We start from the raw sequence: 26,778 nt of genomic DNA, 5'->3' as shown, positions 1-26,778 counted from the left end.
GACACCTCTCAGAAGTCACAAGCCACTATGGTAAGCTAAAGGGGCGATTCCTGTAGTTTCTTGGGTTTCTAAGCAGCCTTCTGAGATGGCCTGGGGCTGCATCTTGAGATCCAGAGTGCTTTCTCGCTCAGTAAAACCTTTAAAAAAAAATTTCTAGTCTGAGTGTCTCATTGCCTGTTGATCTGTGGACCCCATAAAACCAGGACCTGCAGGAACAAAGGAGACTCAGATGGAGGGCTGGCGTCAGTGCTGGCTCCAAAGCCTCTGGGACTTGTCCACTCCTACCTCAGGCTTTCAAGCTCAGTGCCAGCTCTCCTCTCTCCTTCCTCTCTCAGGCTCTCGTTCATAGGAGGCAGGTGGCCCACGGGATCCTGAGGTCCACAGTCTTTACCCCTGCAGCCTCCATCCCTGGGCTGCTGGCTACTCTTCTCTCCCCATCCTACTTTGCTTCTGCCCACCCACCCTTACACTATTCTAGCCATTTGCAGACTTTCCTATTCCCTCCATTGCTGCTCACTGAGCTGGGGGGTGGGGGGGAAGTGGGGTGAGGATGAGGTGGGAGGGCTTAGCCTGTGAAAAGTGAAGAGAAGGAAAAGAGAGAGGCTAGTTGGGGGTGTGATAGGAGGAAGGAGTTCTGACGTTCTATGCCACAACAGGGTGAACACAATCAATAGCATATTAGATATCCCCAATAAGTTCAAATAGAGGCATTCCATGAAGAAAGGATGAAAGCTTACAGTGACGGATACACGGTCTTGAATCGACCACTAGTCAGTATGTTACATCCAGCCAGGTGTTGGTGGTCAAGGCCTAAGACCCCAGCTAACTCAGGAGGCTGAGATTCTGAGGGTCACGGTTCAAAATCAGCTTGGGCAGAAAAGTCCAGGAGACTCATCCCTAAGTAAGTGGCAGAACGCGGGCGTGCAGGAGTCGCCCAAGTGGTCCAGCGCCAGGCTGGAGGGGTGGGGTGGGGAAGGGCCCTGCGCCCGGCAGGCTGTGGGTTCGCCAGTCCTGGGCTTGAACTCAGGACCTGAGCACTGTCCCTGGCTTCCTTTTGCTCAGTTAGCACTCTGCCACTTGAGCCACAGCGCCACCTCTGGCTTTTTCTATATATGTGGTGCTGAGGATTCGAACCCAGAGCTTCATGGATGCTAGGCAAGCGCTCTACCACTAGGCCACGTTCCCAGCCCTCCAGTTGTTTCTAGGGACGGGAACTTTCCGTTGACTTCCGGGCTAATTTCTGCCCCAGGGCAAAGCAACTACGGCAGCGGCGCAGACGCCGCCAGGCCCCGCCAGGCAGAGCCCCAGGGGCCGCGGGCGGGGCCGGGGCGGGGCCGGGGCCGGGGCGGGACCGGGGCGGGGCCGGGGCGGGGCCGGGGCGGGGCCGGGGCGGGGCGTCCTCGCCAAACTCGGCCACCAGTCGCTCGGGGCGAAGCTCTCGCGAGAGCTCGCCGACCACGCGCAGCTCCGGGCGGCTGTCCTTCCTGGGCTGGCGTCGGCGGCGCAGTGCGCAGGCGCGGCCGGCGAGTTTCCCGGACTACGGTCGGCGCGGCCGCGCCGCTCGTGGGCTGTCGCCGGCTGGGCAGCCGCCCGGCGTCATGGCAGGCTGCGCGGCGCGGGCTCCGCCGGGCTCCGAGGCGCGCCTCAGCCTCGCCACCTTCCTCCTGGGCGCCTCGGTGCTCGCGCTGCCGCTGCTCACACGTGCCGGCCTGCAGGGCCGCACCGGGCTGGCGCTCTACGTGGCGGGGCTCAACGCGCTGCTGCTGCTGCTCTACCGGCCTCCGCGCTACCAGGTGCGGCCCGGCCCGGCCCGGCCCGGCCCGGGGAGCCGGGCGGAGACCGGGGCGGAGACCGGGCCGGGGAGCCGGGCGGAGACCGGGGCGGAGACCGGGCCGGGGAGCCGGGCGGAGACCGGGGCGGAGACCGGGCCGGGGAGCCGGGCGGAGATCAGGGGTGGGGAGCCGGGCCGGGGAGCCGGGCGGAGACCGGGCCGGGGAGCGGGGCGGAGATCAGGGGTGGGGAGCCGGACCAGCGGGGGCCAGGGACGGGAGCCGGGCGGAGATCAGGGGTGGGGAGGGCCGGGGAGCCGGGCGGAGACCGGGCCGGGAAGCCGGACCAGCCGGGGCCAGAGACGGGAGCCGGGCGGAGACCGGGCCGGGAAGCCGGACCAGCCGGGGCCAGAGACGGGAGCCGGGCGGAGATCAGGGCTGGGGAGCCGGGCTGGGGAGTCGGGCCAGCGGGGGCCAGGGACGGGGGCCGGCGGAGACCGGGGAGGGGAGCCGAGCCAGGGGGCCGGGCGGAGACCGGGGAGGGGAGCCGGGCCGGGCCAGGGCGGGTCAGGGACGGGGGACGGGCCAGGAGACCAGGGGCGGGGAGCCGGGCCGGCAGGGGCCGGGCTGGGGTCCTCCTTGGACTGGCCGGGCTTAGTCCGGCTGGGGAAGCGGTTGGCGTCCGAGCTCGCGCGGGGCGGCGCGGCACCCGGACCCCTTTCCTCTCGGTCCAGAGTTGCCTTCCGTGGGCGTGTTCCCCGGCCACGAGTTCAGGGCACCGCACCGACCCACCGCTCCCGGCTGCGGGTGTTAAATTGCAGTTCCTGCCTTCCAGCAGCTGTGGCATCCGACGCGCGTGGGGTGGGAGCGAGCGAGGCCACGAGTTCCTTTATGTAATGTAAGGTGTGGAGTCTCACCTGCTGTCACAGGCCACCCCCGCCCTCAGCTCCCCCTCCACCCCCCACCCCGGGCGCAGTCTCCTATGTCCTGATCCCAGTCACCGACTTGGGAGCATGGGCCAATAAATGACGTTTGAGGAGTTCTCCTACAGCCCACAATTAAAATAGTGGTGATGGCAGTTAAAATTTCTGTCTTGGCGGTTTTTCTTAGGTGCTCAGGTAGTCATCACCGCTGGCCTAAAAGGCAAGTCCTGTTTTCCTCCTGGTGTAGATTGTTATGCCGAGGTCCAGAGAAGTTAATTAACTTGCCCAAAGCCACAGAGCAGAAGCTCTGTGAGAAGCTGGAGTATCAGCCCTGTTCCACCCTTTTAACCTCTGAGCAAGTGGATGGTGTCCCCTGCCTGCCAAGGGCTTGCCATCGCTCACAATGGTGGTTTGGACTGAGAACCGTGGGTGACTGAGTGCCAATTCCCCATCTGTTTCAGATAGCCATCCGAGCCTGCTTCCTTGGCTTTGTGTTTGGCTGTGGAGTACTGCTAAGTTTTAGCCAGTCTTCTTGGAATCACTTTGGCTGGTAAGAAGTACTTTGGAAATGCTGGATTCGCAGGGGGGGGGGGGGGGGGGGGCGCCGGTGTGCAGTTAGAAGGTCAGCAGTAGGATTTCCTCCTCCTGGTGTTTGGGGTGTATGCCTGCCCTTGATTCCAGTGCATGTTATGCTGGTGCCAGTTACTTGATTTTCTTAGAGACAGAAACAGGTCTCCCCAAAGGTGACAGCCCTCAGTGAGACAACTCACCCTTCTCAGAAGGGGGTGCATGTCTTCGGTGGTGGGAGGCAGCAAGGCTTTGGTTACTCATCCTAAGGCTTTTAAATCTGCAGTTTCTATTAGGTCATGTCTAGTGCACCCCCACCACGGGCAGTGCAGTACCTTTTCCTGCATTAGGATTTCAGTCTCTGAGCCGCCCAGTCCTGACCTGGATATGAGCAGGGCTTCAAGCTAAAAAGCTTTATCTCCTATTATCAGTACGCTGAGCCGTCTAATCCTTCTGTACTGGAATGATGTTAGTCTCTTGAATTTTATTTCCAACATACATTATTACTTTATGTTGACAGTTCCCTCTTTCTTTAAAAAAAAAAAGTATTGCTGCTAGGTGCTAGCGGCTCATGCCTGAGGCTACTCAGTAAACTGAGATCTGAGGATTGAGGTTTGAAGCCAGCAAGGACAGAAAATTCCATTTGATTCCAGTTAACCATCAGACAGCTGAAGGTGGAGTTCAAGTGATGGGGTACCACCATGAGGGAAAACGTTAAGGGACAGTATGCAGTCCCCAAGTTCAAGTCTTAGCACCAGAGCACGCACGCATGCATGTGTGTGCACACACGTGTCTATTGCCATTTAAAAGGGACAAAAGGAGCTGGGCGCTGGTGCCTCACACCTGTAATCCTCACTCCTGAGGAAGCTGATATCTGAGGATAACTCTGCTTAAAAACCTACTCCTGCAGGGCTGGGGATATGGCCTAGTGGCAAGAGTGCTCGCCTCGAATACAGGAAGCCCTGGGTTCAATTCCCCAGCACCACATATATAGAAAATGGCCAGAAGTGGCGCTGTGGCTCAAGTGACAGAGTGCTAGCCTTGAGCAAAAGGAAGCCAGGGACAGTGCTCAGGCCCTGAGTCCAAGCCCAGGACTGGCAAAAAAAAAAAAAAAAAAAAAAAAACCTACTCCTGCAAACCAGAGAGGAAAGGCTGTGTTGCTCTCCACTGTCTACTTGGTGCCCACGGACCTCACCCTGAAGTTAGGGACAGCTGAGACCCAAATCTCTACTTTTGTTATGGCTAGCTGGGTTCCTCTCCCCCAGTTTAGGTCTTTTTGTTTTTAACAGGTATGTGTGCTCGCTGTCATTATTCCACTATTCTGAATACTTAGTGACAGCTGTCAATAATCCCAAAAGCCTGTCTTTGGACTCATTTCTCCTGAATCACAGCCTGGAATACACAGTGGCTGCGCTTTCTTCTTGGATAGAGTTCACACTTGAAAATATCTTTTGGCCAGGTGAGTGTGCCCTCCCCTCCCCTGGTGAAAGGGGGGTGTGCCCTGCTGTGCGGGCTGAGAACATGGACGCTGGCTCACCTTTCAGGACTAATCTCCCCTGAGCCCTCTGTCCTCGCTAAGCTATTTATAAGGGACAGGCCCTGCTCTCCTTCATTCTCTTACTCGCTGGAGAATTCCGCTTCTAGAACTTGAATCCAGGACGGGTTGACCTTTTGCATAACGCAGTACATAAACCTGATGGATTTCACTTTGCACTCAGACGATGTGTGGATCTGTACATTTCCTGTGGTGTGAGGAATTTCACGTGAAGGTTTTACTAGCAAACGCCTCAGCATCTGGGGCCCACTCTGAAATCGAGGTACTTTCTGTTGTCAGTGAAGAAAACGTGTATGTGGTTCCCGAGATTCAGGCCGGAAACCTGGACCCACCCGTGCTTCTCTCGGCCATACGTGTTCCTACTAGGATGCGAGTGAGTGGGTGTGTGGCCAGGGAAGCCCACCAGCCCAGGAGGAGTAGCCTGCCTCATGACTGGCCAGTTGGTTGGCATGTTCAAGTAAAGGCGTGATGCCAGGAGCCTGCTTTCATTCCTATAATCCTATCTACTCAGAGCAGATAGGATGTGGCCAGATCAGGCAGAAGAGTTTACTCCACTCTATCTGTAAAATAATCTGCAAAGCCCAATGCAGTGGTTGATGGCTGTCATCCTAGCTACTCAGGAGGCTGAGATCTGAGCGTGCGGTTCAAAGCCAGCCCAGGCAGGAAAGTCCAGGAGACTCACCTCCAATTAAAATACCAGAAAACCGGAAGTGGCGCTATGGCTTAAAGTGGCAGAGTGCTGACCTTGAGCTGAAGAGCTCAGGGACAGCACCCGAGTTCAAGGCCCAGAGTTCAAGCCACACGCCCGAGAAAAATAGGTGTAAGTAATAATAATAAAAATTTTTAAATGATAATGATCTGCAAAGAAGCTGAGGCTTGGGTCAAGTGTGGTAAAGTGCCTACATACTACATAGCAAGTTCAAGGCTCTGCGCTCAAACCCTAGCACTGCCCCAAGTCAGTAAATAACAAGGCAAATAGGTGAATAGCAACCTGGACGGGTCTTGTTTCCTTTTAATGTGATGGCAGATACTAATTGCCCTGGACCTGTTTTCTGGTCTTGCTGCCTCTGGGGACCTCAGTTGGACAGGGAAAGAGAGCGATGGGCGGCCAGGTGTCCTCACTGCCTGTCCCTGATGTCTCTCTCCACAGAACTGAAGCAGATCACCTGGCTCAGTGCCACGGGGCTGCTGATGGTTGTCTTTGGAGAGTGCCTGCGGAAGGCGGCCATGTTCACCGCAGGCTCCAACTTCAACCACGTGGTGCAGAATGAAAAGTCAGACACCCACACTCTGGTGACCAGCGGGGTGTACGCTTGGTTCCGGCACCCTTCCTATGTCGGGTGGTTTTACTGGAGTATCGGAACTCAGGTATGACACGGACTTCTTTTCATTTACTCTTATTTTATATTTTAATTGGTCATGGGGCTTGGATCATCAGCACCTGTCCTGAGCTTTTCTACTTAAGGCTAGCGCTCTACCACTTGAGCTACAGCTCCACTTCCAGTTCTCTGGTGGCTAATTGGAGATGAGAGTCTCATGGACGCTCCTGCCCGGGCTGGCTTTGAACCGCGATCCTCAGAGCTCAGCCTCCTCGGTAGCTAGGATGACAGGCGTGAGCCGCTGGCCTGGCTTCCCAGGGACTGTTGATCTCTAGTGTTAGTAGGAACAAGTGACTATGTAATGTTTCTTTTCGAGTGTTAGTATTTCTGAATCACTCCCATATTTGCAGTCACGTTTTCTAATAACAGGTAATTATAGTTGAGTAAAATAATCTGCTATAAACACTTGCTCCCTTTGTACCTAAGTGCGTAGGGCCAAGGTGATTTTCATACTGTTTAGACCATAGATATTTTTTATATTGTACCATGTTTACCACGTTTGTGTGTGTGCCAACAGAACATGCCTTCCTTGGAACAATTCTTTTTTTTTTTTTTTTTGTGCCAGTCCTGGGGCTTGAACTCTGGGCTCAGGCACTACCCCTGAGCTCCTTTTGCACAAGGACAGCACTCTGCCACCTGAGCCACAGCGCCGTTTCCAGCTTTTTCTGTGATTAATTGGAGATAAGAGTCCCACCCACTTTTCCTGCCCGGGCTGGCTTTGAACCACGATCCTCAGATCTCAGCTTCCCGTGTGGCTAGGATTACAGGTGTGAGCCACTGGCGCCCTGCTCCCCCCGCCAATTCTTACCCTTCCCCTCTGTAAAAACACTATTTTCTGTCTTGTTTCCAACGCTGTTCCTGGCGCACTAGATTGATTTCATGGTGGTGGGCTGCAGCCTGCAGTCATGACAGCCGCTATGGTAGATCCCAGAAGGATCCGCACCTCCACCCGGGTGATGGTGCGGGCCCTGAGCTGCCAGCCAGGCTGCTCCTGCGTGTCATCTTTTCCTGTCACGTGGAAGTGGGGATGGACATGTAGGGTAGCAGCTGAGCCTCAGAGATTGGCTGTGATGTGAACGGCTTCATGGTCACCAAGGGCTTCGCACGGTGCTGAGGTGCCTGGAGCAAGCGCGCGGGGGGGGGGGGGGGGGGCGGCTCACGAGGTGGAGGGCTTACCTAGCTCGGGGAAGGCTCTGCCTTCCCAGTATCACAAAGAAGGACAAGAAAACCACACAAACAGTGGAGGGAGGTGGTGGGAAGGGGGGGCGTGCACTGAGTTCCTTGGGCAGAAGGCCCCGCTTGCGGGTGATTGTGTCCATGGGGTGCCAGGCCACGGTGGGCGGGGAGGGTTAGTTGGTCCCACAGGATCACAGGAAGCTTCTGGGTTTCGGGAGTCCTTTGGGCTTTGAGGGGCTGTTTGGCTGTGGATCAGTGGGGAGAGCCTGGGAAGTGAAGAATCATGGGTAAAGGACTGGAACCTGTGGGAAGAGTTTGCAGGATGAGGAAGGTGGAGGAAGCCAGGTTGGCCCAGTTTCCCTTGGTTTTCTGGCTTGGCACTTTCTGGGCAGTGACCTGTCCGAAGAAGCATCGTGTGTGTCACACTTGTGGGAGGGCTGTGGGCGGGGTCGGGCCCACGCTGACAGTGTGAGTGTGTAAGTTCAGTGACGTGTGTCCCGGTGGGGGCAACTGGCATTCCACCTTCCTTGTTACTAAGTGATGTATGTGTGTGAGGGTCTTGGTGCTGGTGAAGGCCTGGCTGCCCCAAACACACGCGTGTCCTGAGGGGGGACCCCCTGTGGGGTCCCCAGCCAGGTGCTCTCGTGCCGGACTGAACTGGATCCTCTTGGCGTTCCTCTGCCAGGTGATGCTGTGTAACCCCGTGTGTGGTGTGGTCTACGCCCTCACCGTGTGGCGCTTCTTCCGAGACCGGACCGAGGAAGAGGAGATCTCGCTCATTCACTTCTTTGGGGAGGAGTACCTGGAGTACAAGAAGAAGGTGCCCACGGGCCTGCCCTTCATAAAGGGCGTCAAGGTGGAGCTATGATGGGCGGGGCCTGGCTGGACCGGCGGCCTCGGGCCCCACACGGGCCTAGGGGAAACAGCTTCCGGTTGGCCACTGCAGAATGAATTTTCTTAATCACTTTGTATGTCAATAATTACTCTTCTGGAATGTCACCCAAGACCAAATGGTCAGAAGGCCTTAGGACCAACCAAAAGACCCATCGATTGGAGCAATTAATTCTTGTGCTGAACCAAGGTAGGACACAGATTAACAATGAACCAGGCACAAATCACAGCAATATTCATCCATGCCCCTTTCACAGCGGCCTGGTGAGAGCCCAGGTCGCTCCCAGAGCCCCGGAGGCCGGAACGCGAGCCTTGTGACCGCAGCCGGAGAGAGAGGTGCTGGCCACTGCCGAGCCCGGAGCCCTGCCCGGGAAAGGGCCACCTGGCGGCGATCAGCACTAACCATGCACCCCAACCGCAGCAGCCCAGCTCTGCCCTCGGCCGCGTCCTTGCGTGCATGAACATCTTCCTTCTGAGACGCCTGTAATCCTAGTTACACATCGACTTCCCATAAGCAGCCTAGGCTCAAAGGGTCTCACTTGCTATTTTCCACTCCGGGTTTTTTTTAGGTAAGCACAGACCCCTCTGTCCGGTTGGCCCTGAGGTTTTTGTGTGACTTTGGCACCCCAGACCTGGAGTGGGGGGGACCAAGGGCCTCGGGGCTCTCCTGGGGTCTGGGCTCCTCCACTCCTGCAATACAAGAAGTGCTTGCTGAAGGCTTTCCCACGCAGGGAAGGCCTTGCTATGTACTGAGAAATGCTGCTCCATTTATTTGGGATTTTCAGTTTCCTCTTCCCATAGGTCACAACTATGGGCTTTAGTGTAAATCTACCATGCACTGTTTTCTGTTCTTGGGTCTCACCCTCCAGATCCTGTTGTAAACCGGTTCTCCACCTTACCACACACAGCTGTGAATTCAGGCAGGTTAGGGGAGTAGAGTAGGCTACCTTAACCAGGGTTCTGGCACCGTTGTTCTGCAAGTTTGCGGGGAGAATTTGGCCTTTTAGGTCAAACCTAGAAGCTTTCGCTGTTGACACCGGTGCAGTCCTGGGCTGGACAGGGACTTGGTCTCCTGAGATCCTTCCACGCATTCACACTCGGTGAGCGCGATGGTGGCCCTGGCCCTGGCACCGGCACCTGCTGAGCACCAGCACCTCTGGGCCCGGCCATGCCCCTGCTCCGACCTCTCCACCCGCACAAGGGGCCAGTACAACCTACCTCTCGGGTGCTGTGAGGACTCGAGACAGGCCAGACGTCCTCCAGGCGCAGGCGAGGGGGCTGGCGGGAGTCTCTGTAGTTTAAGGACTACACAGAAATGGGCTTACATTTGTTTAACTGAAGTGTGTGTGTATGTATATATATGTGTGTGTGTATATATATATACATATGCACATGTATATATATATTCAAAAGAGCATTTTATCAGCTCAGAAAAAGTACTTACTTGTAGGTTTCATGGCTTGATGTTTCATTGTTACATATACCAAAGAGGCTGTGGGTTTGCCCGTGTGTGCGGCTGGCTAGTTAGGGAGCGGTGTGCCCGCAGCACCTCCCGGGGCCTCGCCTCCGCGGGGACGGCAGCAGCAGCGCAGCCCCTCGAGAGGGAGCTGTGGGCTCGTGGACAGCGGGGGCCCTCGGCGTCTCCAGAGCCTCCCCGGAGAGCGGGCTCCGCTTGCCAGGGCTGCGGGCGGAGCAGGGGGTGCATGGGTTCTGGCAGCTGCCCCAGCTCTTGGAGGCAAAGCTCTCTCACCACATCTGAGCCGAGCGGGGCCCGGCCTCCGTTGCCCTTGGGGGCAACGAGGTTGGCTTTTTGAGGGATGGAGAGCAGGTAGTGACGCTGGTTGGCACGAGATGCCGCCTCCCATCCGCCGGAGAGGAGCAAGCCGAGCAGCACGCCAGGCCCTTGGGCAGAGGAAGCAGGCCTGGCCGTGGCTCCTGCGGCCTCCCAGCCGCCCCGGGGCCCGACAGGATCCGCTGTGCTCTAGGAAATCAAGGCGTGGGTGCTAAGACTTAGATCGTGCTCTCCTCCCCCAGGGAGAGAGGAGGAATGGAGGGTGGCCAACAGGCTTGTGAGGGAAAGGCTTTTCCAGTCTCAGTAAAGACGGTGTTCTCCTTTAAGAAACCCAGCTTTGCAGTGGAGCTTCTCAGATGGAGAGGGGTCCCGCCCAGACACAGAGCAGCCCGGAAGCAGAAGGGGCAGTGCCCAAGCCACCTAGCAGGGCTGGGAGCAGACAATGGCCGCGTCCCTGGCCCCTCCTCCTCAGTGAGAAGGGCCTCTTGAGCCACGGGTACCCTCTGTGAGTCCTTCCCGCCTATTCAGGGGCTGATGTGTCAGGGAAAAGTGCTTTAACCACTGATCTGTGTTAGCAGTCAGACTCGGGGGGTCCCAGCCACAGCTCCTGGGGTCACGTGTCCCCGCTCCTTCTCTGCACTTTCTCACTGCCTTAGGCGGTGCGACCCTCGCCGTGATTTGCTTTCACAGTGGCCTCTTGAGTGGGACATGCTCAGTGTGGCTCTGAAAAGCTTGACCTTTGACCTGTGCTTAGGGTTAGGGTCCCCCCCCCCCACAACCCATCCTGAGTGGAGGCAACCTGGCCTGCCATAAGGAGAGGGAGTTACAGAGTAATTATTCTACTCTTCTTTTTACATGCAGAAATGTTTATTTAAGTATATTAAATGGGATTTTCTTTCACAGATACTGATTATTTCCAATTAAATAAAGCTACTTGATTTCACTATGGGCAGCAGTGTGACTGTCTGGGGCACAAAGCCGTCTTGAAGGTCGTCGGGGTGCTTGTGGCCGAGAAGACTCTAGAATCAGCAGTCTCAGGTCAGCCGTGTCTGCTGAGTCCCCTCTTCCCTCCGAGTCGCGGCCCGGACTCTCGGTACTGACGCGCAGGCCTTCCTGGTTCCATTTGCTGGATACCGGCTTAAAACGTGGCTCGCTCGGCCCCTCTCAGGAAAAAGGCTGCCGTGCAGAATTGGGTAATTACTAGGAAAAAGGCTGAAGCCCAGCACCGTCTGGGAAAGCAGCGAGTTGGGGGCAGCTGCTTCCGCCACAGGCCTTCCTAGGTGTGAGGGCCCTGCCTTCATTCACCGCGGCAGTTCCTGGCCCTTTCGTGAGATTGTTGGGTGGAACTTCCCAGTGGCACTGGCTCAGCAGTGAGCTGTGGTTCAGGGACTTGACTCGTTCAAGGGAGAGCAGGTGCTATGCAGTGCTGGTGCCTTGTTACCTAGAGAAAACCCAGGCCAGCCGGGCGCCTGTGGCTCGCGCCTGCAAGCCCAGTCACTCAGGAGCCTGAGACCTGAGGATCGTGGTTCGGAGCCAGCCTAGGTAGGAAAGTCCTCCTGTTACCTACTCAGAAAAAGCCAGAGTTGTCACTGTGGCTCACGTAAGTAGATGGTTAGCCTTGAGCAAAAGACTCTCAGGGACAGAGCCCAGGCTCAGAGTTCAAGCCCCAGGACTAGCAAAAAAAAAAAAAAACCCAGGGGCTGGGGATATAGCCTAGTGGCAAGAGTGCCTGCCTCGGATACACGAGGCCCTAGGTTCGATTCCCCAGCACCACATATACAGAAAATGGCCAGAAGCGGCGCTGTGGCTCAAATGGCAGAGTGCTAGCCTTGAGCGGGAAGAAGCCAAGGACAGTGCTCAGGCCCTGAGTCCAAGGCCCAGGACTGGCCAAAAAAACAAAACAAAACAAAACAAAACCCAGCCAGAAGCCCCTGACGTCATCTGAGCACAGGGCCAGGTCCCCAGCCACCTGCCACGCAGGTGCTGGGTGGGTGGAGGACTGCGGTGTGGGCTGCTTCACAGGGGCAGTCAAGGGGTCCTGGCATCTCCTTGTGCCACGGGACCACAGGCAGAAAGAAGTGAAGCAGGCTGGCCGTTGATCTCCAAGGTTCCTTATAGTTCCAGCTCGTGAGAGCCTCTGGGGCCAGGAGCCGTATTAGTTTAAGCTGGCTGCTGTCCGTGCTGCGGTGCGCCCCCGTGTTCTACTTGGGTCTGAGGTTGTCTGAGAAGCCACTCGGTCCTGCTGTTTGCTTTGGGTTCGGATGCCTCTCCTGAGACACCCCTAAAGGAAACAGCTCAGTGGGAGTGATTCTACCCTGCTCCCGAATTGCGCTGGGTCCCTTCCAGCCCGAGTTTCACAATGGACTTTCTGTTCCTTTGTGCTAGTCCTAGGACTTCAACTCAGGGCTGGGTGCTGTTCCTGATCATTTTTCCCTAGCATTTTTGCTCAAGGCTGGTACTCTGCCACCTGAGCCACAAGCTCCTCTCCAGCTTTTTTGGTGGTTAATAGATAAGAGTCTTCTGGACTTTCCTGCCCAGGCTGGCTTTAACCATGATCCTTAGACCTCAGCCTCCTGAGTAGCTAGGATGACAGGTGTGAACTGCCAGCACCCAGCTGGAAAACCTTTCTAGAAGGCCCCAGCAGGGGACCACATCTTCAGAGCCAGAAAGGCCTGCCTGTCCCCAAAGATCCTTCATTTTTGAGTAGGATCCAGTACCCGGGAGACAGCAGTGTGCCACGCGTAGGCACGTTCAGGCCGCTTGAGTGGTGCAGAGTGATGAGAGGCTTGGAGCTGGGGCTCTGGGAGGCACCTGAGACTTGGGTGGAGAGCGGGGCCTGTCTCTGCCCTGTCCCCAACCATGCCGTCATGCTAGGCAGGTCATCAAACCTCCTAGCTCTCCCAGCTTTGACAGCCTGTGATGCCCACATCTTACTACGAACAGAACACCTAAGACCAGTGTAACTGATGTGTCTGTGAGCTCTCCCGGCTCATGCTGGCCCCAGGAAACTGGTGCTTACTCACCATGAAATCACCCAGTCACCTTTCCTGTTGCAGAACTTGAGCCACTTGTAAGAGCACGGCGGTATACGCAAACCCAGCCGTGTGTAATTGTGAAATGACCCTAGCTCCGTCCATCTGTCATCTAGGAAGTCACTTGTGGAAGCACTTCTCCAGGTTTCAAGCCTCCTTATTTTACAACTTGAGGCCCAGAGGCTGGGCATTGGTGGCTCACGCCTGTCATCCTAGCTACTTAGGAGGCTAATATCTGAGGATCGCAGTTCAAAGCCAGCCCAGGCAGGAAAGTCTGTGAAACTCATCTCCGATTAACCACAAAAAAAGCTGGGAGTGGCTCTGTGGCTTGATTGGTAGAGCACTGGCCTCGAACAAAGAGGAGCGTCAAGTTCGAGACCTAGGACTGGCAAAAAAAACCTGAGGCCTAGCCAAGGCCATGGACAGCGCCAAGCCAAGGCCAAAGGGACCTTTGTGTTTTGTCTCTGAAATGCCATCACGTTGATGGTTGAAAAGATAAGCTTTACCTGGCTCGGTCTCGCCGCTCCTGCTGTTGTGCCCATTCTGCAGGCCCTTGGACTGCTCCTCCACTGCCCAGCCAGACCCAAGCGGACACTTCCCTCTTTAAGTCCTGGAGTATTTATCAATGTCCACTTGTTTACCAGCATTGGTAAACCACTGGCGGCAGGAATGGACGGGAGGGCGGAGGGCGGAGGGCAGAGGCCTGGCTCTTGCTGAGGAAAGGCTGGTAGCACAGTAACAATGAACGAAATCTTCTATATAATCATCCTGCTATATTTGTTATTAGCTTTTTTTTTTTTTTTTTTTTTTTGGTGCCAGTCCTGGGGCTTGAATCGAGGGCCTGGATGCTGTTCCTCCGCTTTGTTGCTCAAAGATAGCACAATTCCTACCACGTGAGCCACAGTGCCGCTTCCAGCTTTTTCTATGATTACTTGAAGACAAGAGTCTCCTTGACTTTGCTGCCCAGGCTGGCAGAGGAGGGAGAGCGGTAACACATCAGTCACTCACGCTGGTCTCCGCACCTCAGAAACACATCTTAGCCTGTCGTGTAGGTGGATGACAGGTGCGAGCCACGGGCACCCAGATCACCAGCAACGTGGCCTGCTGAGCCTGGGTTTGGGGAAGGAAGCAGCAGGGGACAAAGGTGGTGACTGAAACACGGTGTAGTTTCAGAAAGCGGGCATGGGAACAGAAATGGGAGCAATGAGGACACGAGTCAGGACAGCTCCCAGGCTTTGAGCATGGGAGAAGGCAGCTGGGGGGGGGAGTCTGGACCCAGGGCTTTGGGGGAGCAGCTGGAGGGGGCTGCGTCCCAAGCACACCTCCGGGTCCCAGCATGCTTAGCATGCTCAGGGTCCTGGGTTCACTCACAATGAGGAAACGCTGGGCGTGGCGTGCGCATCTCTAATCCAACGTGCCAGGCTGAGCCAGGAAGATGGTGAGAGCCAGGCCAGCCTGGTACAAGGCAAAGAACTAGGGAAGTCACTTAAGAGAGAGCAGGGGATGAGGAAGAAAGCATTAGATGAGCCCCAGGGGGAAGCACTATTCCCACAGTGTGGTGAGGAGAGAGCTTTCCGGAAGCAGAAAGGAATGGATGGCTACAGACCGGGGGGTGGGCCGGAGTCGGGGGGTGTGGTGTACCTAAGAGAAGGGCACTGCGCACTTGTGCCAAGAGCAGCTCTGACTGAGCCGGGAGACCATGGGGACAGGGAAGGGGACGAGACAAATTCCTGCCTGGGTGGTGGGCGCGGAAGGGGGCGTCTGGACCGGAGCCACGCCTCCGGGAGCCGGCCCCGCCTTCCATCCTGCTGCAGCCCCAGCTTTCCTGCGCGGGGTCCTTACCAGCAGGGGCCCCTTGGGAGCAGGTGGCAGTGCACACTCAGGGTGAGCTTCTCACCGAAGCAGGGCACAGAGAGGAAGTTGGAATGACCCCGGCCCAGCTCCATGCTGTTGAGCACGGCGGAGCTGGCGATCACCAGGTCACCCGCGGCCCCTTCTTGTCCCCTCTGTCACAGCCCAGGGTAGCCATCCTCTCTGTTCACACCCAAATTACTTATGCCTGGTTTGAGTGAAGTTAGGCAGTCGTCTGTCCCCGGAGGAGCCCCTGGGACAGCAATCTTGGCAACCAGGCAGCCGAAACTGGCCTTGGCGCAGTGTCTGACCTCTCAACTGACATATCAGGTGTCAAACGGGACGCTGGAGGCTCGCGCCTGCCATCCTAGCTGCTCAGGAGGCTGAGATCTGAGGATCACAGTTCGAAGCCAGCCCAGGCAGGAAAGTTTGTGAGACTCTAATCTCCAGTTTACCAAAAGAAAACCAAAAGTGGAGCTGTGGCTCAGAGTGGTAGAGCACTAGCCTTGAGTGCAAATGCCCAGGCCTGAGTTCAAGCCCCAGCACTGGTATATGCAAACACACACACACACACACACACACACACACACACACGAAGTGGAAAGCATCAGCAATGAGCAAAAGCTAAGCAAGTGCATGGGTCCTGAGCTCAAGCACATACAAATGTACACACATGCAAAAAAGGGTAGGTTGACAGTTCTGCATTAATCTGGCTGCATGCATGTACATACATGTGTACACATGTACACAATTCTTCCATCCCCAAATTCATTAATGAAGAGAATAAGGAGAAAAATGACCTTTTCAGGTCTAGAACTTGAATGACACCCCCATGCTGGAAATGGGGGGGGTGAGGTGAGCCTGTGCGACTCAAGTAGCAGATAGGGCAACCCAGGCTGGGAGTGGACTGGCCACCAGCTGGGTCCTAGCTCATTCTTAGAACCAGCAACCATGGGGTCTCAGAACTGGCTGGAGGCCAGAGCACTGGATGGGGCCTGCAAGGAGGCCTTCGGGGTGGGGGTGGAGGAAGGAATGGGGACCGGAGCCTCACAGTGGGATATTCCAAAAACAAGGAGGCATCAAACACAGGCCACACACAGAGGCCCCCTAGGCCCCGCCCACAGCGGTGCTGCCCTGGGGCCCCAGCCTGTGTGCCCAGAGCTTCCCCGGCTACAGGAGCCAGCATGTATGTCTACACTGCACACAGGCTCTCAGTAACCCTGGCTTTGAAATGCCTAGCACTTGTTCTACCCAGGACCCTCGATCCTAGCCTGCTGAACTCCCTGAAGGAGCGCCTCTTCCCACCCCCATTCGGAATGGTCGACAGCCCTCACCTGGGCTCCAGCCGCTCTTTCACCTTGGCGATGGAGCGAACACAGGGCATGATCTGCTTGGTGATGGTGGTCAGGCAGGCCTTCTGCTTCTGCTGGAGGAGGGCATGGGGCTGGGCTGCAGGGGCCAGGCCACACCATTGGGCTTTGGCAGTGTCAGACTCTTCTCCTCAAGCCTGGCACAGTCCAAAGAGCCCAGTTCCTGTAGTGATCTTCAGTTACAGGCTGCCTGCAGCATTTGGTGCCGGAGGCTGGAGCATGCTCTCCAGGAAAGAGCAGGGGGAAGCGCAGTGCTTTGTTGGCGGCTGGCTAGTGTATGCGTTAACTCCAGCAGGGGGAAGCGCTCAGCAAGCAGCCTCTGCCCAGGACCTTCATACATCAATCAGTCAGCCAGGCGATGGTCCGATTCCTCCCAAATCTGAAAGAGAAGGGTGGTACTGGGGGTGTGGCTGCTGAGTAGGAACTCCCACCACTAACATCTCTCTTTTTGGGCTGGGAATATGGCCTAGTGGTAAAGTGCTCGCCTTGTTCGATTCCTCAGCACCAGCCAGAAGTGGTGCTGTGGCTCAAGTGGCAGAGTGCTAGCCTTGAGCAAAAAAAAAAAAGAAGCCAGGGACAGTGCTCAGGCCCTGAGTCCAAGGCCCAAGTCTGGCAAAAAACAAAACATCTTTCTCTATATATACTGCATTGGGACTTGAACTCAGGGCCTAGATGCTGTCCTTTATCTTTTCTTCTCAAGGCTGGGGTTCTACCACTTGAGCCACAGCTCAACTTCTGGCCTTTTTGGGGGGGTAGTCAATTGGAGATAAGAGTCTCATGGATTTTTCCTGCCTGGGCTGGCTTCAAACCGCAATCCTCAGGTCTCAGGCTCCTGAGTAGCTAGGATTACAGGCTGAGCACAGGCTCGCAGGTGGTTATTTTCGAGGTATCTGTGTTTTTGCCAAGGCTGGCCTAGACCAGGACCCTCCTACTTGGGTTTTTTGTGTGGCTGGGATGACATGACAGGTGCACAACTTTCTGTTGTTGAGATCTCAAGAACTTTATTCCTAGGCTGGTCACGAGCTGTGACCTATGAGATCTCCACTTCCTAAGTAGCTGGGGATACAGGCACACACCGCCATGCCTAGCTCCACTGGAGGTACTCCTACTCCGCAAACTGCTACTGGGCTGACGGGCAGCTCGACTCCGCAGTAGAGCACCTGCCGAGCAAGCATGAGGCCCTTAGTTCAAGCCATAGTACTAGCAAAAATAAATAAGGGAGAAATTTCCACTTGTAGCCTCTACCCCTCCCCTCCAGCCAGCTGGGTCCATGCGGTGGGTGGCTGGTGGCAAAGCCTCCAGGTTCCAAAGCAGTGGGGGGCGCCAGTGCAGGCCCGCTTTCTCCTCTTCCCGTCTTGGGGCACCCGTGTCTGCTGCCACCGCAGACAGGAGCAGGGCGCCGGGTGCGGGGGGGGGGACGGAGCGAGCTCGGAGGCGATCTGCGCGGCCGGCTTGCGGGGACCTGCGCGGGACAGGGCGCGCCCCAGGATCTCGGCCCGGGTGAGCTCGCGGCGCAGCGCCTGGAGGGGCCGGGGCGGGGCGGGCGCAGGAGGTGCGCGGGAGGGGCCGGGGCGGGGCCGGGGCGGGGCTACGCGGGAGGGGCCGGGGCGGGGCTACGCGGGAGGGGCCGGGGCGGGGCGGGGCTACGCGGGAGGGGCCGGGGCGGGGCGGGGCGGGGCCGGGGCGGGGTGGGCGCAGGAGGTGCGCGGGAGGGGCCGGGGCGGGGCCGGGGCGGGGCTACGCGGGAGGGGCCGGGGCGGGGCGGGGCGGGCCGGGAGGAGCCGGGGCGGGGCGGGCGCAGGAGGTGCGCGGGAGGGGCCGGGGCGGGGCGGGGCGGGCCGGGAGGAGCCGGGGCGGGGCGGGCGCAGGAGGTGCGCGGGAGGGGCCGGGGCGGGACGGGGCGGGCCGGGAGGAGCCGGGGCGGGGCGGGCGCAGGAGGTGCGCGGGAGGGGCCGGGGCGGGGCGGGGCGGGCCGGGAGGGGCCGGGGCGGGGCGGGCGCAGGAGGTGCGCGGGAGGGGCCGGGGCGGGGCGGGGCTACGCGGGAGGGGCCGGGGCGGGGCGGGGCTACGCGGGAGGGGCCGGGGCGGGGCGGGGCGGGGCGGGCGCAGGAGGTGCGCGGGAGGGGCCGGGGCGGGGCTACGCGGGAGGGGCCGGGGCGGGGCGGGCCGGGAGGGGCCGGGGCGGGGCGGGCGCAGGAGGTGCGCGGGAGGGGCCGGGGCGGGGCGGGCCGGGAGGGGCCGGGGCGGGGCGGGGCTACGCGGGAGGGGACGGGGCGGGACGGGGCGGGGCTTCCCGGGCCGCGAGCGTGGGAGCCGCCCCGCCGCTCACCCACCCGGCAGGGCTCGTAGCGCCCACGGCGCTCCGCGAAGGGCGTGGCCTGGCCCGCGGCCCGCAGCGCCTGGGTGCGGGCGGTTCGGTGCGGCGAGGGGTTCAGGACCCGCGACCCCGACGTCTTCCCCGCCGGGGACGGGCAGCGGGGCCCCCGGCCAGCTTGCGGGAGAGGCGCGGGGGTCCTGGGCACCCCGTCCCGAGCCCCCAGCTGCGCGGGGCGCCCTCCCCGTCGCCGGGCCGTCCACAGCGGGGCTCCGCCGGGGGCCCTGGCGGCGGCAGGCGGCCCCGGCCCGGGCACTGGGACCGCGAGGGGTGCGGCCGGACCCTGCTCCCGGCACTCGGCTTCTCCCCCAGCCCCTCCCGGGCCTCGGGCGCCCCACAGGCGGCGTCCAGCTGGTCCGGGCCCCGAGCCCGGAGCCCCCGCGTCTGCAAAGGGCGGCCCTGCTCCGAGGACGCGGGGGCCGGGGAGGGCGGGCGGGCGGGCCGGAGACGTGGGGCGGGGTGGGGAGGGCGGCCCCGCGCCCCCTCCGCCCCGGCAGCAGCGGCTCCCGGCAGCGCAGCGCGGGAAGTCGGCGCGGTGGTCGCTGGCGGCCTGGGGGTCGGGGCGGGGTCGTTCCGGGGACCGCGGGTCCCCCCACCCCGTCCGCGCGGGGCGCGGCGCCCCTTGCTGCTTTGAGCTGGCCGCAGGCTCCTGCGGGGTGGAAGGGTGGGGTCCCAGCTGGCGTCACCCTCTATTCCTGGGGTCCCACGCTCTCCCTGGGCCTCTGCGCCCAAGGCCAGCGCCTTGCCACTTGGAGCCACGGTGCCATTTCTGGCTTTTTGGTGAGGCCTTGGTCAACTGGAGGTAAGGGTCCCCCAGACTTTCCCGCTCAGGTGCCTTTACACCGCGGTCCCCAGACCTCAGCCTCCTGAGAGTCGCTGTCACCAACTTACACTCTGTCTTGAGAGAGGTAGACTTCCCTCTCTCCCTATCACTGTGCTTTTTTTAAATTTATTTTTTACTCTCTTTTCGTGCGGGCACCGGACATTGAGCCCAGGGCCTGGGTGCTGGACTTTAGGTTGTACCCGCTCAAGGCTGGCATACCAGCTTTTTGGTGGTTAGTTGGAGATGACGCCCACAGACTTTCCTGCCCAGGCTAGCTGCAAACTGATTCTCAGACCTCAGCCTCCTGATGGCTAGAATGACAGGGATTAGCCACAGGTGCCTGGCTTCATTGTCCTCACCTGATGCCTAAAGTGTAGATGATGGGGTGAAGGCAGGGGAGGTAGCCCCATAGCCCCCCGGTTTAGGTTTACTAAGCCCTGAAGTGGCAGTTTTGTATGCAGGGCAGACTCCTAGGCTGGGGGCGGTTGGGAGCTGGAGACTCTCATAGCCCAGGTCCAGGAATTCAGCCTTGTTGGCCAGGCAGAGGAGGGAGGAGCAGAGAACCAGGTGAGCCTGCAGGGGGCGATCAGGCGATGCCTGGGGCCAGTGTCTGGGCCGGGATGCCCCACCCTGGACCCCTAGCTGCTCACCTGGGTGGGCGGCAAGGCAGCCAGGGGGGAGAGAGGTCCTTGAAAGCCTGGTCCTTCTCTTCGCATTGGCTGGGGAGGAGCAGGCTGCCTGCCCTCCCCCGAGGGCCCCAGATCTGCAGTCCTCCCCTCCTCCCGGGAGTCCCTTCCTCCCTTGCTGATGGAGACCGATGTCTTACTCCCCGGGGGGCGCAGAGCGTGCCCAGGCTTTGAACCGGTACTTACCTGCCAAAGGGTCAGGGAGCGGAGCCCCCCAATGCTCACCTCTACTCGCCTCTGCACAGCTGGAGCAGCAGAGCTTTTTGTCCGCCAGTTTGTCCTGAGAGAGAAAGCCCTCCACCCCTCCACTTGGTTGTGCTCCCCCATTGCCTGTCACCCACTGCCCTGGGGCCTGGCACCGGGGTGCTGGCCAGTCCCCTGACTTGTCCAAAGGCTTTCCTTCCTGCTCACCACTGCCCGAGTACCCTCATCTTAAATGTCACCTCCCAGGTGTGGACTTCACCCCCCACCCCTTTGTGCCCCCAAGCCTGGCCTGGCCGCCCCACTGGGACTCTCCAGGGAACTGTGGGTGATTGCACGACTTGTAGGCAAGAAGGCCGAGTAGACCTCCCTCCCTGCCCTCACCTGCGGCTGCTGAGGGGGGCATGGATGGCCGCTTCCTCCTCCGCCGTGGACTGCAGCAGCTCCACGGCCTCCCGAGTGGCCTTCTGCAGGGGCTTCACCCCCTGGGGGACAGGGTGGCCTCAGGGTCCCAACGCCCCGGTTCCCACACCCTGGCCTGGATCGGTCCCGACCTGCGCTCTGAGTCACTGCCTGCTCCGGCCGCTCGCAGCCCAACATCAGGTCTACACAGCCGGCCCCGCGCTCCCTGCCAGGGGGGAGGGATCCGACACCCTCAGCCCCTCTCCTCCTGCTCCCCCTACCCCCAAGCACCGCTGCATGTCCCGGGAGCAGCGGATGCACAACATAGACTTCTTGTTGGGGGAGAACAGGACGAAAGGCTCCCAGTGCGGTGCTGCACTGCAGGGCCCCCCAGGGGAGGCTGGGGGGGGCGGGGTTGCCCAAGGCCCCGGCCCCGTGGGGTCCCCATGCCTGACTCCCCGCACTTCTGGATAACATCCTGGCTTCTCTGGCCCAGGGCCACAATGTCGAGGCTCGGGAACACGCGTGCCCTGTGGGGCTGCCCGCGCTCGCTCGCTGCAGACGTTCCTGGTCTCTGCGTCCTGGGGGCAAGAGCACGGGCGCAGGTTGCCCTCCGGCCGGGGCCCCCAGAGCCCCATCTCAGCTGGCCAGGGATGGCGCATCTCACTGAGCGAGTCTATCCCACCCTGGGGCACGCCTGAGGCCACACACAGCACCTTTCCCGTCACCTCCTCACCCCGCACTCCAAAGCACTGGGTTTACAGGACGCTGAGACCTAGAGGCTAGGTAAGTAGATGCCCCAAGGGCACATACGGGAAAGGGACAGTTCTTCGGGAAGTTGGTACTGAAACTGTACTGCAAGATGTTCTATTCTCTGTGTGTGTGTGCAAGAGAGAGAGAGAGAGACAGGCAGACAGACAGACCGATACAGAGAAATGGGGGTAGTAGAGAAATGGGGGTGTCCACCGTGGCCATCTGGGGTTACAATTCAGTGGGAGAGGGCAGCCACCTCTTTGTTCTGATACTGGGGACTGAACTCAGGGTCTGTCCCTTTCCTGTTTCCACTCTAGGCTAGCATTCTACCACATGAGTCACTTCTGGTGGTCACTTTTCGGTGGTCAACTACAGATAAGAGTCTCACAGGCTGGGCACCGGTGGCTCACGCCTGTAATCCAAGCTACTCAAGAGGCTGAGAGCAGAGGACTGCGCTTCAAAGCCAGCCCGGGCTTATCTTCAATTCACCACCACCAGAAAACCGGAAGTGGCACTGTGGCTCAAAATGGTAGAACACTAGCCTTGAGCTGAAGAGCTCAGGGACAACGCTCAGGTCCAGAGTTCAAGCCCCAGGAGCAACAACAACAAAGAGCCTCACAGACTTTCCTGCCCAGGCTGGCTTTGAACTAGGCTCCTGGGATCTCAGCCTCGTGAGTAGCTAGGCTTCCGGTGAGCCTCCAAGCCGGGCTGTACTTGTCTAGCCCCGAGGGGACCTTGGAGCTGCAGTTTTCTCCGTCCTTCTCCACTGCACCCTGCACGGCCTGGTCAGCAGCATTGCCTCTGGCTCCTTGTTTTTTTTCCCCGGCTTGGGGTGAGCGCAAGAACACCCCTCTCCAATGGTGGCGGCACCCTCCCACCCCTTAGCTGCTTACTTGTACTTGCTCAGGGAGCAGAAAGGGGCCTCACGGGACCCCTTTGCCCCTGGGACTTGGGTGACCCTTCCCATGCCACATCACTACGCCACCGACTTGGGTGCCTCTCTCAATCGAATGGCCTCATCCTCCGCCCCTACCTGACCCCCGAATCAGGTGACTCGGACATCTGTGTGTAACAGACAGGTGAGTAACAGAGCCGCCCCGGGCCACGAGGCGCCCCGAGGGGGTGTGGGGGAACCCGCCTCTGGTTCACAGGGTGTGTGCGGCCAGCACCCCGCCTGCCACCCACACTGTGCCCCACCCCGCCCCTCGGCCTCCCCTGCCTGCCTCCTGGCCGCACTCCAGGCCGCAGACCTCCACGCCATGTCTGGAGCTGTCCACCTGGAACTGCAGCAGCCGGCCCATGGGTGGGAGCCCACTGGGACCCTTCACAACCGTCTGGCGCCTGGGGGGGGGTGGGGGCAGGAGGCTCTCCACACTCACCCCTTCCATTCCAGGCTCCACTAAAGATAGCCAAGTCCTATCTACTGCAGCCCAAGGCTCGCTACACATAAGCGGACGGCCCCCCACAGACGGCCCCCCACCCTCGCCCGGTCGTGGGCAATCCTGCCAGGCCGTGTGGACTGGCTGTCCCGCGTGGAACCTCCCATTGCCCTTGAGCCGCCTCGCACTGCGTGGGGGAGTCTTGGGCCAGCTGTGCTGGGTGTGTTGGCTTAGGATTTCTGAGACCCTGGGATGGCCTGACTCCTCCCCCAGCCCTGAACTTGTCCTGTGGCATTTTTTTGGGTGTGGGGGAGGGGGTCAGTATTGGAATCTGAACTCAAGGCTTTGTTTTTGGCTCTATCACTTGGGACACACCTTTAGCCTGTTGTTTTAGGTTATTATTATTACTATTACTTTTTTCCTGTTGTTATTATTGTCTGCTGGTCCTGGGGCTTGGAGCTCACGGCCTGGGTGCTGTCCCTTGAAGTGATGAAGATAAATCTGTTGCTACGCTAGCTTTCAACAACAAAGTATTGCTAATACTGTCCTGTAGCGTTCAATGTAAAACTTCTCTGAAGCTGGCCCCTGCTGTAAAGTTATGTCCTTGTATTTACCCAACGTGCTTTGAACTTGTTTTGCTCTGTATCAGTCGCACCTGTAGCGCCCTCCTCCCTGGAGAGTTTCATCCTGTTTTGCGGCCTGATTGTCAGATGATTTCCAGTGCAGATCAAGAAGCCCTGACCTGCTTGTTGTGACTGACACCTCTCAGAAGTCACAAGCCACTATGGCTAAGCTAAAGGGGCGATTCCTGTAGTTTCTTGGGTTTCCAAGCAGCCTTCTGAGATGGCCCGGGGCTGCATCTTGAGATCCGGAGTGCTTTCTCACTCAGTAAGATCTTTTTAAATCTTTCTAGCCTGAGTGTCACATTGCCTGTCCATCTGTGGACCCCATAACGCCCGAGCTTTCTCTCTCTCTCTTTTTTTCCTCTACCACTTAAGCTACAGCTCCACTTCTGGCGTTTTTTGGGTGCTTCACTAGAGCTGAGGGTCTCATGGTCTTTCTCGCCCGGGCTGGCTCTGAGCTGTGATTTTCAGGCCTCAGCCTCCCGAGGATTAGGATTCCAGCCCTGGGATATCAGCACCTGGCTTGCTGCTGGAGGTGGCTATCATTATTATGAGTTGTTGTTGTTTTTTCTCTTGGCCAGGCCAGCCTCTGACCCTGCCTTGGGCTGCTCAGGTCTCTCTGCCCACCTCGGTTAACCTGATTGGGGGGAGGGGAAGCATGCGGGTTTGGGATTGGAGGTGAAGCGCGCAGCCCCCCAGCCGGCTCTGCTCGAGGTCTGCACCCTGGTCCAGCGCCTGGCACCTTCCCTCCTTCCCGGACCAGGGCTGCTCACCGGCACAGCGGGCTGGGCGGGGTGGGGGGGGGGGCCCGAAGATGGCCCCCGACCTCGGACTCTTCCCTCCGCTGCCCGCGGGCTGGCTGGAGCTCGAGAGGGGCCGGCCACTTATGGACTGCGGGTCCTCCCAGCCTGGATGCGATCACCCCGCCGTGGCCCAGCTGCCATCACTGGCCGGGAAGGTCAGCGGGTGGGGGAGGGAGGCGCCCCGCCCAACCTCTCCGCCTGCCCTCGCTCCCACCCGGATTGGAGTTTGGGCCCGCGCGCCCCACCATCCCCACGGCGCTGCTGCCTCCTGGGGCCTCCCAGCTGCTACCCGGGAGGGCTGGGATGTGAGGAGCCAAGCTAGCCAGCCCGGGCAGAAAAGTCCCCAGCAAGATGTTGGACTGGAGGCATGGTTGGAGTGGTAGAGTACCAGCAGCGTGCACAAAAGCCCAGAGACAGTACAAGGCCCTGGCATGAGAGGAGGGGGGGAGAGGGAGGGAGGGAGAGACAGACAGACAGACAGACAGACAGAGACAGGATGCCCCGTCCTGGCACTAAGCAGAGGCCTCCTCAGTGATCTTATTAGCAAGAGGCGCCTTACTCAGTGGCAGAGGGGCACAAGTCTGGGTTTCACACACAAAAGAAAAGAAGATGGCAGAGGTTGGGCACGGTGCACAAAGGTGCTTCTGGCAAGAAGCTTCGTGCAAAGAAGGAAGAAGTGGGGTGGTAACTGAAGGCACAGCAAGGCCCAGAGACGGGCTCTCCTGGAGGCACTCGGAATGCTCCAGAAGGGAGGATGAGCAGATGAGCGATGGAGGACGGAGGTGAGCTGCTGGAGCTCCGTCCTGGGGCAGGCAGGGGCGTGGCAGGCCGAGTGGGTGTGGTGGCAGGGGAGCCAGGGCACTGGGGGAGGAGGCTGGGTGGTGGGCGCCCAGGGCTCTGTCGCCTGCGGGTTCCCTTTGGGCCACTTCTGTCATCTCAGCAAGGGGAGGTTAGCTGGGGGGGGGGGCAGGGCGAGGGGCGTGGCATTCTGACTGGAGGTACACACTCCCACCTACCAGGGCGGCCCTGAAGGCGCCATCCCTCAGGGCAGGGAGGAGGCCCCCACTGTAGATGCTCCTCGGCTTTTATTTTTATTATTTTTTGGTTGGTGGTGAGGCTTGAACTCTGGGCCTGCGCACCGTCCCTGAGCTCTTCAGTTCAAGGCTAGCGCTCTACCACTCGAGCCAGAACGCCACTTCCGCTCCTTGACTTTAGTGGGCCCCCCTTCCGAGGAACCCTTACACTGAAAACGCATTGACTCCCCCCAGGCCAGTGCAGGTCCCACTCGGCACCCACCCAGCACAGACCACGGCTGCTGACCTTGCTGTCCTGCGGACTGGCCGCCGGGGCTTGCTGCTGTCCAGCACGGTCAGAGAGAATCCCACCCAGTATCACCAGGGAAAGACCCGGACTGCAAGCTCATTCTGTTCCCACTGAACGCATGATCCTTTCTCACCACTAAACAACTGCAGTACCGAAGGAGGGCACCAGCCACTGGCCTCGCCTCAGCCATCTGCTCCTTCTTTGGATGTATACTTGTCTTTGAAATGTTTTTCCCTCTGGAGTCACTCTCTTTTGCAGTCATCTTGAATCCAGGATCAACAGGACGATGGATAAACACCTTTGAACTGGGGTGGGGGGGGCGCATTCACAGTACTTCAATAGCTAATAATGAGGAGGCTGAGATCTGAGCCATAGCAGTTTCAAAGCCAGCTGTAATCCTAGATACTAAGGAGGCTGAGATCTGAATATTGTAAGTTCAAAGCCAGCTTGGGCAAGAAAGTCTGAGACTCTTACCTGGAATTAGCCATCACAAAGCTGGAAGTGGAGCTGTGGCTCGCGTGGTAGAGCTCTAGCACTGAGTACAAAAGCTCCGAGACAGCACTGGGCCTTAAGTTGCAGTCCCAGGACTTATATTAACCCACTGCAAAGCAAAGAAAAACTGCAAACTGCTCCCCCCCGCCTTCTAAATGCTCCAACAGCCACTGCCAGGTCGAAGAATAAGACTCTCCAGCTGAGTACAATGGCTTGCCTGTAATCCTGGTTATTTAGGAGGCTTAGATCTAAGTACGGAGGTTCAAAATCAGCTTGGGCAGGAACGTCCAATGAATGACCAAAAAGCTGGAAGTGGCGCTGTGGCCCAAGTGGCAGAGTGCTAGCCTTGAGCAAAAAGAAGCCAGGGACAGTGCTCAGGCCCTGAGTCCAAGCCCCAGGACTGGCAAAAAAAAAAAAAAAAAACCCACAAAAAACAAGACAGGGCTTTTGGTGGGTGAGGGCGGTGAAAGGGAGTGGGGCTGGCTTGGGGTATGGGCAAGTGAGCCGTCCCAATTCAGATGGTGGATAACGCCCCAAGATACCAGGGCCTCTGGGTGGGTGAAAAGCGGTCCCCTCCGTTAGCGGGCTGTAAGTCTAGCTAGGAACAGACTTGC

The 26,778-nt window shown here is 58.9% G+C and overlaps 1 protein-coding gene across 1 annotated transcript; it reads left to right on the top strand.

The window, feature by feature from the left end:
• The first annotated feature begins 1,496 nt into the window (after positions 1–1,496).
• Positions 1,497–10,995, top strand: Icmt (isoprenylcysteine carboxyl methyltransferase). Its single transcript, XM_048350139.1, has 5 exons — positions 1,497–1,793; positions 3,154–3,242; positions 4,549–4,718; positions 5,965–6,182; positions 8,055–10,995. The coding sequence occupies exons 1-5, from the start codon at positions 1,599–1,601 to the stop codon at positions 8,235–8,237; spliced, it is 855 nt and encodes a 284-aa protein (XP_048206096.1). The 5' UTR covers positions 1,497–1,598; the 3' UTR covers positions 8,238–10,995.
• The last annotated feature ends 15,783 nt before the right edge of the window (positions 10,996–26,778 follow it).

Source organism: Perognathus longimembris, chromosome 7 (genome assembly GCF_023159225.1).
Source record: "Perognathus longimembris pacificus isolate PPM17 chromosome 7, ASM2315922v1, whole genome shotgun sequence".
Taxonomy (NCBI): Eukaryota; Metazoa; Chordata; class Mammalia; order Rodentia; family Heteromyidae; genus Perognathus; species Perognathus longimembris.
Note: the sequence above shows the minus strand (reverse complement) of the source record. Positions and strands in the feature narration are given on the sequence as shown.